This window comes from Olea europaea, chromosome 8 (assembly GCF_002742605.1).
Source record: "Olea europaea var. sylvestris chromosome 8, O_europaea_v1, whole genome shotgun sequence".
Taxonomy (NCBI): domain Eukaryota; kingdom Viridiplantae; phylum Streptophyta; class Magnoliopsida; order Lamiales; family Oleaceae; genus Olea; species Olea europaea.
The window spans coordinates 19544592-19556784 of NC_036244.1; the positions used below are offsets into that span (position 1 = coordinate 19544592).

At 33.2% G+C, this 12193-nt stretch overlaps 1 protein-coding gene across 1 annotated transcript in view; it reads right to left on the reverse strand.

Annotated features, from left to right (window-relative positions):
- Positions 1-2452, reverse strand: part of LOC111398406 (MACPF domain-containing protein At1g14780-like) — a 5283-nt gene extending 2831 nt beyond the window's left edge. The window contains exons 1-3 of the mRNA XM_023025313.1: positions 2051-2452; positions 1724-1965; positions 309-387 (exon numbers count right to left, since the gene is read on the reverse strand). Coding sequence (XP_022881081.1) covers positions 309-387; positions 1724-1965; positions 2051-2290 — 561 coding nt within the window. The 5' untranslated portion in view covers positions 2291-2452. The remainder of the gene's footprint in view (positions 1-308; positions 388-1723; positions 1966-2050) is intronic.
- Between the last annotated feature and the right edge of the window lie 9741 nt (positions 2453-12193).

Below are 12193 nucleotides of genomic sequence, written 5' to 3' on the forward strand. Positions count from 1 at the left end.
GATTGATTTTTTTTTTTTTTATGTTAATCATTTAGTCTATGTTTGGTGTATATTAAAAGTCAAAAAATTTAATTTAAAGTCAATAATTAATTTTAATCACACATTTCATAGAACCTACAACTTTTCAATAGTACATTTCATCATTTTTTAAAATCAAAATCTACTAAAAATCTAAGCTAAACAGGGACTTAATATAACTTTAGCTATAATTTTATCACTCCAGCAGTTCGAGTCTGTTAGTTAAACAAATGTAAAAAGTGTCACATGAGCTAAATATTTGCTAATTAAGCTACCACCTAGACAATTACATTAGCTTTTTCCCTAGCTACAATTGAATAATCAAGTTTTAATTTATGTTTAAGTTCCTGTATCAAGTTTAAATAAAGTCTAAGTTCAATGACCGACTTGTAACAAAATAAGATTTAGTGAAAAACATTGTATTTCGTAAAAAGTTTGTTTACTACGTGCCGAACATTATTTATGAAGTTCATGAAGTTCCATAAAGAAAATATCATTTGAACAAGTCAAACCAGATAAGTTTCTTGAGTTGACAAATAAACACGTAAATGTCAAACAGCTTGATGCTAATACAAACCAACTAATTAGGAAAATAAAAATTTAAAAATAATCTGCATATATTAATATTAATCTAATGATCAAATGCACGACACGTCTAACGATTTCTTCCATTGATATTGCTGACTTTTTGGTTAAACGTTGACATTAATAATGCCTATTATCACACATCCAATTATAATCCTAAAACCAAGAAAATGGCTCGCACCAAATATTATTTTTATATATTTATTATTCACTACTGACTTAGTCAATAGTCTAGTAAGTTGGCTGTGGCATTTATTATTTCAAGGTTCAACCGATTTATTCAATGATGACATAAAATTCTATATATAATTATGGCAATTTTCATCAGCTTTCAGGAAATTTCAATTGGATCATTGAATTTTAATTTTTTTCAATTGAGTAACTGAACTTCAATTTTAGTTTCGAATTTCACTCGTTCATGTCGTATCACAGATTGAAGAATTAATTTATAGTCATACCATAATGAATATTCTATGCAATCACTTTGCGACTTCCAATTTACCATTATTCCACGTACTAAAAATGTTTTTTTTTAATATATCTTTTAACATTTTTATCTAAATCATTGTTATAACCTAGCGATTAAGTGGAATATCACTTATTGCTACCAGCAAATAAATTCTCCCTAGTCTATAGGATGATAGATATATGGTGGAATGTGACATCAATGAAATTTGAAAATTAAATTCAAGTTCAATAACTCAATTGAATAAACTAAAATTTAGTGACCCAATTGTAATTCATTGAAAGTTCAGTGATCTAGGTATAATTTACCGATCCAAAATAGATGTAAAATATTATTAGTCAAAATTATTGGTCGTAGTTGAACTTAAAATATCTCAATAATGTAAATGAGTTTTGTTTTATTCTAATCAAGTCACTAAATTTTCAAATTAGTATCAATTTGATCACTTCGTTCGTCTAAGTTCTAACTAAGCTTACCCGACCAAAATTTCGCTACATGTTAAGGTGTGTGGTGAACTAAGTCGAGGAGAGGATTCCCAGTCGAGAAGAGTGATTTAGGTTTAGCCTATAAATAGATAAATACGACGATCTTTGTCCTATTCTAATCACCATAGCCTAGCCTAAACACCAGTGGAGGGGAGAGTATATGTATTACCTGGCAAGAGCAGATGGATCCCAAGTAGAAGGAACAGCGTTTCGTACATGGTCAGCCAGAATAAGAGGAAATCGATCAATATGAACATTGAAAAGCACAATGAAATAGCCATCAAGCCCTAAATACTTTGTGTTTGCTGCATCTATAGTCCATGATCCACTCTGAAAACCAAACGATGAATTGAACAAACCCGACGGAATTTTCCCAGGCACTGAACATTTCTGGTTGAAGAATTCTGACATCTGCACCAGTTCCAACAAAATTCAATCATTGTGAGATCGATAATGAAAAGGATTCACATTTTCGATTTAATCTCCAACTGAATACCTGATTGAAATCGAGGATATCGGATTGGTATCGCGTGCGGTCACCTTTATCGCATTTGATGTCAATAGAAACGTCTTTGAATGTTCCATAACCCGGAACTGAAAGCTCTCTTGTATTCGTTTCATTAAGCAAAACGAGTCTATTCTCCCCTTTACAATATTTGAGTCGAAAATCGGAGGTTAAATCAATTCCTTTTCCAAGGCTGCTAAGAGCCCGCTGCACAATTCCTTCGCTACTCATTCCTCAGACTTAAATTTGTTTTATTTGGGCAGCTTGAATGAAAATATTGAGCATATTGGTCTGGTTAAAAGAGTAGAATGGGAAATTGAATTTGAAGAGAGAAATCGGTAGGAATTTTCATTCTTTTCTTGTTTTTTGTTTGAAAATGTGTGTATTATATGCATATATTATTTGACTGCTCTTTGAGTCTTTAATTAGCATATCATCTGATTCGGTAAACCTTCTTGGCTTCACACAGTATGAACATTTGTACGAGCCTCCAAAGAATTTACTTATGAGTAAATAACAGCTTATCTTGAAATAAAAAATTGTTTTAAAAGTATATTTTTCTATCAAGCAAGTTTATGGGTAGACAAAAATACAGTCCGCATAAGAATAAGGCCAAGATGCAGTGCAAACATATACACGACGACAAGAACCGATTTTCATAGTATTTAGTCCCGTTTGGTAAGGATTAAAATTTAGATTTTAATTTAAATTGAATTCGACAATTAATTCTAATTACATATTTTATAAGACCCACAACTTTTCAATTGTACATTTTTTCAATTTTTTTATCAAAATCCACTAAATAGGGACATTTTGAATGTCCGATTTCCAATTTTTCTAATTCGACCGGATTGTTCAATCTTATTTTCAAAACATTTATTATACTTGTCATTATATTTGTTCTAGGCCATAAACTCCCACGTTATATGACATGATGTTGATTTAATTGAAAAATATGCAAACATAATTATGGAATTGAATTTTTTTAGGTCCGAATACAGATCAAAAATAAATTGACGAGACCAATTCTCTAAGTAAAATTCAGCATTTCTAGAAAGAAAATGATCTGATAGCTCAGATATTGTTATTCATGATATTGATCTGATTCAAGAACGTCGAGAGGCAATTCAGCATTTCTAGAAAGGGAAATAAGTAGAGAGAAGGGGTTAAAATGGATATTTCATAGACGGTTTGGACATTCCCCCGAAGATCAGGCATGTGTTTCTTTGTAACAGTAGATATCTTCACGCATTTCTTGCTTAAAGAAGTTAAAGTGCATCAACAATTATAATGCTTAAGTAATTTTTCTTTTTCATATTTTATTCTTTCGCTCTATTTCGTACCCCATAATTTAATTTTTTATTTTTCTAATGTACTTTTTGTTTTTACTATTTTACTCTCTCCAATTTCCTTCCAATAATTTAGCCTCCATCTAGAATGATGGTTTAATTTATGAATAATATATATGAGAGGTGAATAAGTACATACTAATTGTGAATCTATTGAAAATTTGAAATGCATGATTGGAAAGAAATTTAACCAATTCTCGTGAGCATCATTTTAAAAAACGTAGAATGTGACTAAACTTTGATCGTTAGAAGAAAAGTGGGGGCTACATGTGAGTGAAAAAGTAAAAAATGACGGTTGGAATAGTGAAATAACGATAAAAAAAATCAATTTTTTGGTGTGAAAAAGCACTACCAAACGGGGTCTAAGTAAGATCTAGGTAGGAAAAAAAAAAAAAAAAAGACAACATTTTTCTATTTTTAATATTATTTTAAATTTTAATCTTCTAAAAACTATTTAATAATTAAAATAATACGTACCAAACATCTAATATTATAATATATTATGTTACTTAATAAATCCAACAGTTTGTCAATTATACAATATCTAAGTTTTCGAAATTCAAAAATTAGACTATTTTCCGTTATTTAACTTTCAACTAGACAAGTTATATTAATAGATTTATATGAATTTCATATATACTTTTGAAGTTTCCAACAGAATTTTAAGGATCAAAATCATAACTACATAATTTAGATACCAACGCGTTTTCATTTTTGACTTTTGTATAGATAAAATCATTTCAAAACTTAAACTAAAGTCAAATATAAGGTTCGTTAAAAAAATGAAAAAAGTAAAAATTAATAAAGTGCGCCTTGTTGCATCTAGTTGTGCATCAAGGGAAGGGGTCAACTTGACAATTGATTGCTTAGTTTCATGTTCATTGTCAGGACGAGGCGTTTCAATTGCATCTAACCGTCTTCTAGACGTTCTTTTTGGAACACTATTCACAAGATAAATTGTGGAAAGCATTTGTGTGTTCCGCCAAATATCTAAATAACAAGTGATATGGTCGTTTAAAAACATAGACTAAGAAGATTTTCAAAGCTAAAATCAAATCTGGTTTCAAATCGGCGTGACCAATTTTCAAAATATTGATCGTTCGTCGGATTCTCAAAACACTTGTTTCCAATTGTAGTTCATAATAAGTGTGAATGTGCCTTAACTTTCACTCCTTCTCCACTCGCTTACAAGACTCAGTGTGAATATCAGAAATTTGGTAGACAAAATCCCAGCAGGGTAGCCCCCAGTATTTTGTTGTTGCCTGTCTCATAAATCACTAGAATTCTATTGCGTCAGGCTAAGGAGAAAGAGACATTTCAAGTATAGATATATATGCTTTTCATGGATTTTTGGCTGCTCCAAAAAAAAAAAAAAAATGAAAATTAAAAAGAATAACGACGACGACTCGATTATGAAATACTTCATGACAAGTACGGTCCACTCCATTAATATGCTAAACATCAGAATTGAAGACTATTTTATTTATTATTATTATTATTATTATTATTATTTTTTAATGATGCAATGAGTTTCACTCGGCTTTTGTAAATGAAAAATTCTAAATGGATAGGCCTGTTGACAGAGATTAAGGTCACGACTGACCTCAGCCCCTGTCAGCAGGGACAAACCCTGTTTGTGTAGAATGGTTGTTTGTAAATTGCACCAAACCTATGCAGTTATGAAGAAGTGCAACATTTCAATATTGGGTAATTGGCACAAAAAAAAAAAAAATCATTATCTTCATTACTCAAAAAGTCAAGCTACACTTATAGGGAGAAACTTCACAGAATTAATACAGATAAGACTCAATAGTGGTACGAGTGATTTATTTTTGTAATAAATTATTCACATGAGGCCCACACCCATGTGAAAGCCTATGAGTTTTTTTTTCTGTACACTGAGAATAATTGTTACTCAAATCGTTTTTAATGTTAAATTATTATTATTATTTTTTTTTTGTCATTTTAACCCTCAAATCAATCTTTTATTGTTCAAATACATCAGTGTTGTCCCGTTTTGTCAAATAGACACGTGTACACTTTTGACAAAAAAAATTCAGCATTCGACCCTCCTAGGAAGGCTAAAATATTCTCTACACAATTTAGCACTTGATTGGACTCTAATAAAATTCTAATGCATTTTTTCCTTTCTCTGTTTGACTACTCATTTTTCAATAAAATAATATTACAAGTAAATTCAAAATTCTTCTTTTTTTTTAATCACACACTGTCTAAAAAATTGCTATTTCAAAATAGATTTTTCCAAAAATTTCGTTAAAATGGAGCCCAAACAAAGGCTTAATTAATTAAACAACTTAGTCTTTGTTTGAATATCATTTTTCAATCAAAATACATTTTTAATAGTGATTTAACACCATTTCAACCACACATTTTTTAATAAAATAATATTACAAGCAAACCAATTTTTATTTTTTTAACCACACATTATTTATCATAATATTATTTCAAAATACATTTTTTTTTAGAAAAATGGGGATCAAACAATGCCCAAAATATTTAAAAATAAAATAAAATTAAAAGTACTTTTCCCAACCTTGCCCTTCCGGGGTTTTGAAAGTAAAAGTCGCCCGTATTTCGTCCTCGTTATGCCTCTATTAAATTAAATCTCATTTTTCTCTCTTTTATTTTCAATCACACAATCTTACATAAAATAATATTACACGTAAATCGAAAACTTTTTTTTTTCAATCACTCGTTTTCCAAAAAAAAAAAAAAAAAAAAAAAAATTTTCCCCCCTTTTTAATTTTTAAAAATGGGGCCAAAAAAAAAAAAAAAAACTATTCCACCCATTTTAATTTTTAAAAATGGGGGCCAAACGAGAGCTCCGTCTCAACTTCTATAAAAAAAATTAAAGGAATAAGTTAAAAGACTAACAATGTGTGTCAATTGAAACGCACCACAAGTGCATGGCATTTGATGACATAACGCCAACAACGGCCTTACGTAAATATAATTGTTATGCGTCCATAATCAGAAGAAGACAATAGATGGGTTGAAACTGAATTGATGAATACTTTGAATTTCTAGTCAAATACAAAGTGACAACAAAACTAGTTCACACCCTTTGTAGTAAACATAGAATTTCCAATCAATTATAACTTATGCTGACAAATTTTAATGGGAACATGCACATTAATAAAATTTACTTGAGTTACAACTGTAGAGATATAGCTAAGTAACTAAAAATGAAATTAACTTTTAAAAGATTTTTTTGGGATTTAAAAAGTTTTTAAAAGTCACGATGTATTCAATTAAAATTTTTTATAAGTTTCTAAAAATCTTGGAGTATTCAAATTATTAATAACTTCTAAAAACTTTTATAAAAACCTTTAAGGTACTAATTTTTAAGCATAAAGTATTAAAATAAAATTTCAAAATTTGTCAATCATTCATCCAAAGATCTTGGGAGGCTTTCACAAAAAATGAATATGCATTTTTGCTTATTTTAATATTTCTTCTTTTACCTTCTGCGAACATCAGAGACATGAATAAAAATTATTTGATTCTACTGGTTATAATTGTTTTTATTTTTTTCTCTCTCTTATTTTTCCTCTCTATTTTCTATGAAAAAAAATCAGATTTTAACTAATCTACTTTTCTTTTCATTTTTTCTCTTTCTTCTTCTTCTTCCTCCTCCTTTTTTTTTTTTTTAAAATCTCTATTTTCTATAAAAAGTTAAATTATAATTAAAGATTCTTATAATTATTTTTGTTCTTCATCATTTTTTTTAATGAAAAATTTCTATTTGTAATTTCAAATTATAAGATTCTATATAAAAAACTAGTTTATAATTAAATTTAAATATATTGATTTCTTGTAGGGTTGGACATGACCCGATTCTAACAAGAATCGAGTTGAACCCAAAATTTTTGGATATTTACTAAGTGAAACCGCAAGGTCCAAATTTAATTATGGAACCATTCGGGTTCGGTTCTATTCAGTTTGATTCTATTCAATTCCGAAGTTTTGTATTATAATTAAAATTTTTAATACTTACAAAGCTACATTAATTCAACTAATGATATGTTCAATCTTAACTCTTACAAAATAACGTAGTTCAACCTTATATATCTTTTGCGTCTCTCTTTGCTGAGTTCTTCATAAATTTAATTGTTAAAATCACAGAAAAAGGAAGATAGCGAGCTTACAATAGTTAAGAATTGAGCTCCAATTCGATCTAGAACAGTAGAAACGACACTACAGTAGAGTAACAGATTTGAATAAAATTTAGATTAATTTGAATAAGTTGGCTTTGAACTAAAAATTAGAAATAGGAAAATCATATTTTTGGGTTTGAGCTAAATTAACTAGTTAGCAAATTTATTTAGAAAAAAATAATTTGGCTTATTTAAAATAAATTAAATAAAAAATTAGAAATATTCGGTTCTTATTCGTTTCTCTGGTTCTTGATCCGAACCGAACCCGTCGGTTTTCGATTCAAATATCCGTTCAAGTATTTAATTTTTGAAAAACCGCTCGGATAAGTTCGGAAGTTTTATGTAGCCCTAATTTCTTGTTTACTATATATTGATTATTATTTATTTAATTAAGTTTATTTTAATATTTTTTATTGCATGGGCAGGTGGAAGTAAGGTCAATAAAAGAAATTAGTTGCACATCATAGATCTTGAGCACAAAGAGACAGAAAAATAGGGTTGGAGAGCGTTCTCTCTGGTTTTGGACAAGATTTGAGGCTTATATATGGTGTACAAGATTTGTTTCCATAAGTATTTGACTCAAATTAGGAAACTAAAAATTGTATGTCGGAATGAACTATGTGGTCTAAGTGTTGCATCGCATAGAACAATGATTTGTAGCCTAAAACTTCTCTAAAGGTCATAATGCGACCGCATAGAACAACCGTTTTTCCGTCGGATAATTTTCAATATTTTGATCATAACTTTCTTTCTCAATGTCCGATTGAGGTAATTCAAGATGATTTGGAAAGTTAACTCAAAGGACTACAACTTTTCTTCAGATGTCGTCTTCCAATTCGATTGTTTACTATGTAGAAAACGGGTCCCAATATGATGCTGAAAACCAGTGCATAACCTTTTCGATTGAAAATTGATGTGTGATTATACTTTGATTGTATTTCATCCCTTTGACTTCTTTTCTCATCCACTTGACCTCTAACACTCTTGAATCTTCATTCCATTGCTCGTCTCATCTAGAGATTATTTGCGAATTGGTCCCCGAGCTTTCATCTTCTCTTTTCTTGGCCTTTTTTTTCTTATTTTCCTTCTTCCAACACTTTAAGTCTTCCATCAATTGACCTTCAAATCTTTCACTCCTTCATTTTGCCTTTCGGTTCAACTTTTGGATATTTGACCTTGAACTTTTGATTTAATTCACTTTGGTCCTTTTTTGCTATTTTCCTCTAATTTATGTCATAATCATCCAATTGCAACCTAAAAAAAAATATAAGGGTACTCAGTACATTTGGATGTTAATTAATCATAAAAATGCAAATATTAAAGGATGTAAAACATGACATTTTATATCTTATCACCAACCTAACTACCATCCTTATTTCGCCAATGAGAGCTTTGTAATTGGCTTCGTTATTTGAAGCCCTAAAGTCAAAAGGTAGGGCTTCACAAAATAGTCGTCGATCCAGACTAATTAAGACAACTCCTAAACCGACCTATTTTTGATTGATGAGCTATCAACAAAGCGTTCCCAAGGGCCTCTGGTGTTGATTCCTTTCTGGGTTCATTGCTGAATTCCGCAATGAAGTCTGTGAGGTCTTAACCTTTAATCAAGGTGCAGGGCCTGTATCTTATGTCGAATTGTTCAAACTCTACTGCCCATTTGACCATCCTTCCGGATGTGTCTAGCTTTTGTAGGGTTTGCCTCAGTGGTGAATTGGTGAGGACCTCTATAGAGTACTCCAAAAAGTAGGGCCTCAGTTTTCGGGCTGCCACAACCAACGCATAACACTAGTTTTTCTAGTGGAGAATAACGGATCTCAGCATCATGGAGTGCCTTACTTGTGTAGTAAATAGAGTACTGTGTTCTGTCCTCTTTCAGAATTAGGACGGCACTGATGGTGTGTTCTATAACAGCTAAATATAGTTTTAAGGTATCGGCCCCCTTCGACTTCGAGAGCACGGGGGGTTGAGCTAGCCGTCTCTTTAGTTTGTTGAAAACGTCTTGGCATTCTGAGGTCCATTCAAACTTCTTTCCTCCCCTTAGAGTATTGAATAAAGGTTTGCACCGATCTGTAGACTTGGATATGAATCGACTGGGGGAGGCAATTCTTTCCGTCAAATCTGGACTTCCTTTGGTCTAGCTGGGGCTTTTATGTTGATGATAACTTGTATCTCTTCCAAGTTTGCCTCGATTCCCAGGCTGTTCACCATGTAGCCCAAGAATTCTCTCGAGCTAACTCCGAAGGTGCATTTTCTTGGATTCAGCTTCATCCCTTACTTTCTTAGGATATCAAACATTTCTGTTAGATGCTGGCGATGGTCTTTGGCATAGGTTCTTTTGACCAACTACATAGACTTTCATTATTTTTCCGATCTATTGGGAGAACATAGAGTTCACAATCCGCTGATAAGTGGCTCCTGCATTTTTAAGGCGAAACGGCATTACTCTATAATAGTAAAGACCTCGATCGGTGACAAACAAGATATGCTCCCGATCCAGGCTTCACATCGTTATCTAGTTGTATTCAGAGTATGCATCCATAAAGCTGAGTAGTTCATGTCCAGCAGTGGCATCCACCATTTGATCTATTCTTGGTAAGGGGAAGCTATCTTTAGGGTATGCTTTGTTCAAGTTAGTAAAATCTATGCACATCCTTCAGTCTCCATTGTGTTTCTTTACGAGAACCGGGTTTACAATCCACTTGGGATATTTTGCCTCACATTTGAACCCATTGCGTAGTAGTTTCTGCACCTCTTTGTTAAGTGCTTCGTACCTGTCCGGGTTCAATGGACGACGTTTTTGCTGTCTTGGCCGAACTTCGGGGTCAACATGCAGCCTGTGGCAAGCAATTGTGGGGCTAATACCTTTCATGTCTTCATGATCTTAAGCAAATACATCGAGGTTCTGTCTGAGAAAATTTACAAATTCACTTCGGATCAAATTTTGCTACTCGTTCCCAATCTTAAGTACTTTTGATTGGTCGTCATCACACATAGGTATTTCTTCTAGTTCTTCTATGAATTCTCCTCTTCGATTTTGGTGTGCAAGTTTAGTGAACCGAGTTTGGGTTCCCATGTGCGGCCATATGCACTCCTCTAGGAGTGCATTGATGGCTAGTATAGGCTTTCAATTGACATCTTTCAACAAGTTCCCTACTTCCTTTGACATCGCCTATCCCTTGAGGTGTGGGAAATTTGATTGCATAATGGTAGAGGGATACTGCCACTTTCAACTGAATATCAAGGGTGACGGAGTTTTGAATATAACAAACTTGGAATTCATTTTGATTTGACGAGGTGTTCATCCAACCTCAACTGTGAGTTTGATTGATCCTTTAGCCGTGGTCAAGGCTCCGCTTAATCCCAGGATAATATTAGAATATGGTCGCAAGAAGTTGGCACGTATACCTATCCATTTGAGAGTATTGCTGAAGAAAATGTTGATGGTACTCCCGGTGTCAACTAGGACCTTTGGGATGGTTACTCCTGCCATGGTTACTGAGACTACCAAGACCCCGAGGTAAAGGTGTGGGTCAGCTTCTCTTTCGTTAAAGGACAGTTGGCCATCCGTGGGTCTCTTGAGGTATTTCTCTGTTATGCCGATCTCGGAGAGATCCGAAATAACGGACTTCTTTAATCTAGCTTTCCAGCTTGTACATTTGGCCTGCCCCTTAGCATGTTGATCTGAGGTTTAGACATGTCAATATTGCATGCCCTAGCTTTAGCTTGGTCCCATCGCACAATTTCAGTCCTATAGGGAGTAGGGAACTTCATACAGTAGTGATAAATTGACGTAGCGGCCTTTAGCTCATGCAATATACGCTACCTTAATATGGCATTGTAATTGAATGGCAGGTCGACTATTACAAAATCAGCTAGAATCCTTATTTAGCGAAGAGCTTCACCCAGTTCTATAATGAGGACAATCTGACCTCGGGCTTCGATAGGATCTTCAGAGAACCCCTAAGTTTCCTTGGGTATGGCTGAAGATAGCGTTATGATATTTCCAACTCTCTTAAAGTGCTTGAGTACAGTATATCGACTGAGTTTTCGTTATCTACCAGCGTCCAATGCACTTTCACCCCATGGTGATTACTAGAGCATCACTCTGATCATGGAAGATCCCTTTGGAATCCTCCTTTGTGAACCAGAACCATTCAGAATCTGCACCGATCTGTGGGGTCTGTTCTTCGTAGGTCGGCATGATTGATGCTTCCCTAGCTTATCCGTGTCTTGCCCTTCTAGACCCTTCAATATACTTATTTCCTCCAGCCATCATTGTGATCTCAACTTGTGGGGACGGATTATGGTTAAGGGCTGCCTACTGTGTTCATGCAACAGGCCCCTGCTGCGGAGGCTGTCGTAGTTGAGGTCGATCTACCTCTTTTGGTTTGACAACGAACTCTTGCAACCATCCTCTGTGAACTAAGGACTAAACTTCTTCTTTCAACTCCCAGTAACTATCTGTGTCATGTCCTACTAGCCTATGATATCGACAGTATCGCCATTGGTAGTATTCCCCTGCCCATTCTTCTGGACCACTGGCTTGCGAAATGCTTCTTTCTCGCTAGCTTGCATGAATACTTCTTCTAAGGTGGCTTTTAGTAGGT